Raw genomic sequence first — 2,191 nt, 5'->3', positions numbered from 1 at the left:
CCACCTCATTCCTCTTTCTGAATTTCCTTCATAAATCAAGGATTACAAGGAATTCAATTGGAGTTTATGCAGAGAGAAAATGGAAACTGGTGCCAACACATCAGTTCTACCAATTAAAATCATGTTTTCTATTCTAAGAGCCATCTCTATTTGAGATGAGAAGATCTTTGTGATATTTTTGGAAGAGTGATGAATTTCTGGTCAATGCCCAAAGAAAGTCAAAAGGAAAGTTCTGGCTGCTTTTTAAAAAACTTTTGGTCATCATGTAGATACAGGATAAAGAGGGAAAAGGTACCATCAAACTCATATTGACTTTGTATACATGTTTATTTTATTTCCACATTATTCTGAGTTATACCTATAGACTCATTATAACAATGCTACAGAATTAGTTTATTTGAAATAAAATAGTAGTACACCAGCTAAAATGAAGAGCTCTCATGTGTTGAAAGCTAAGTTTCATTGAGCTTCCAAGTTCTCATGTGTTGAAAGCCCAGTTTCATTGTTGCTTCTAAGTTCTTTCTTGCCAGGTTATAAATATTCCTTAATATTTGCTGATATTACTACCCACTTTTGTACTCTGCAGTAGCATTAGGATGGGTTTAAGATTTTTGTTGTTGATTTGATGGGGGGAGATTATTTTTTTTAATGCTTGAGTCGTCTATAGATTTTTGACCCCCTCATTCTCATGTACATGGAAAGCCATAATTTCCTTCTTTGACACCCATTTCCCCAACTCATTTTGGTCTTAGATGTTTAAGTGAGTTCACACTAGGCTCATTGGTTTATACGGTTTAATGGTTCTTTCTCACATGTACATGTCAACACTAGTTTGACTCTCTTTTAAATGTTGTTCATCTTTACCATGGAAATGCTCTCCTTTGCTCTGTCACTGTCCTTTGGGGAGGAAAGGAGGAAAGGGGTTCCTGAATTGTCATTGCTTGATAGAAAAGCAAGATGGCTCGGGTGATGTCAGTTTCCTTTACATGAACAGGTTTCTGTAAGCTTCAGGCACACAGCATAGGATGTGTTATAAGAAACGGAATCACATGGGGATCTTTTACTTGGAGTGTTGCAAGGCAAAGGTGCACTTCTTGTACGTTGCATACAGTAAAAGGATAGAGCGCAGCATCTGTTTGCACATGGTCACTGTCATCTGAATCTGAGGTTCCTTAAGTCCAGTGGGCCACTGGTTCTCCCGGCTGATGATTTTGCAAAAGGCTGATTTGTCTGAAACTCTGAAGGTCCCAGTCCATTTTGGTGGCTGAGCTGTGATGACCCTGCCAAACACAGAATCCACTCCACTGAGGCGGACAGGCTGGGGCTTCCTGACCAGCCCTTTTTTGTTGTTCATGGTTCGGAGTTCTGATGTGTGGCAGGGTAACTTGGGACTCATCCCAGGCTCCAGAAATGGGCTGTCTAAGACTAGAGTGACCTCTTGAAAACACAGCTGCACTTCAAGGTCAGAAGGGGTATGTGGGAAACAGGGGGAAGCCCTAAAGGGATGCTTTGAAGAAGGTGTAGGTGTTGTGTGCCGCAGCCATTGGAAGCTCTCGTCCAGTGGGGTCCATGGTGACCAGAGCTGGTATCCTGCCATTGACAGTCCTAAAGAAGAGGAATCAGAACATGGAATTTCCCTAGCATGGTTTTGGTGAGGGCACAGCTGTTTAAATTCACATTTATTTGTTTCATTATTGACTTTAACTTACTCTGTAGTCCTCAAAGACAGATTCCAATAGATGTTAAGGAATACTGGGAATTCTATAAAGAGCAATAGTGGATGGTAACAAGTATTGAATGTGGCAACTGCCATGTGTACTAAAACTTTATTAAATCTTATCTCAAGCCTCTGAATGTAGGTTTTGATGTATTTTACAGGTGAGGAAATGGATTTGTCCAAAGTGGAATATCCTAGTTCACTATTAGAACATATATTGTGTCAGTAACTGTGAAAGAGTTACTACACTGTACTCTACTACACTGATTTAACTCTACTACACTGTAGAGTTAAATCTACACCTCTAAGGTGGCAAAGGCTGCTCTTCATGATGAGACATTATTTGTGGTTAGAAGCTCAGAAAAGCCGAGTCTTACCAAATATTTGTGACTCTAATTCCCTGTACTTTGTTTATGCCAATGGTTCTCAAAGTGTAATCCTGGCACTAGTAGCTTCAGCATCATCTGGGAATGT

At 40.0% G+C, this 2,191-nt stretch overlaps 1 protein-coding gene across 1 annotated transcript; it reads right to left on the bottom strand.

The window, feature by feature from the left end:
• Positions 1-978: 978 nt before the first annotated feature.
• Positions 979-1,597, bottom strand: FANCD2OS (FANCD2 opposite strand). Its single transcript, XM_026016829.2, has one exon. The coding sequence runs from the start codon at positions 1,595-1,597 to the stop codon at positions 1,061-1,063; it is 537 nt and encodes a 178-aa protein (XP_025872614.1). The 3' UTR covers positions 979-1,060.
• Between the last annotated feature and the right edge of the window lie 594 nt (positions 1,598-2,191).

The sequence above is a fragment of the Vulpes vulpes genome, chromosome 9, assembly GCF_048418805.1.
Source record: "Vulpes vulpes isolate BD-2025 chromosome 9, VulVul3, whole genome shotgun sequence".
Classification (NCBI taxonomy): Eukaryota; Metazoa; Chordata; class Mammalia; order Carnivora; family Canidae; genus Vulpes; species Vulpes vulpes.
Note: the sequence above shows the minus strand (reverse complement) of the source record. Positions and strands in the feature narration are given on the sequence as shown.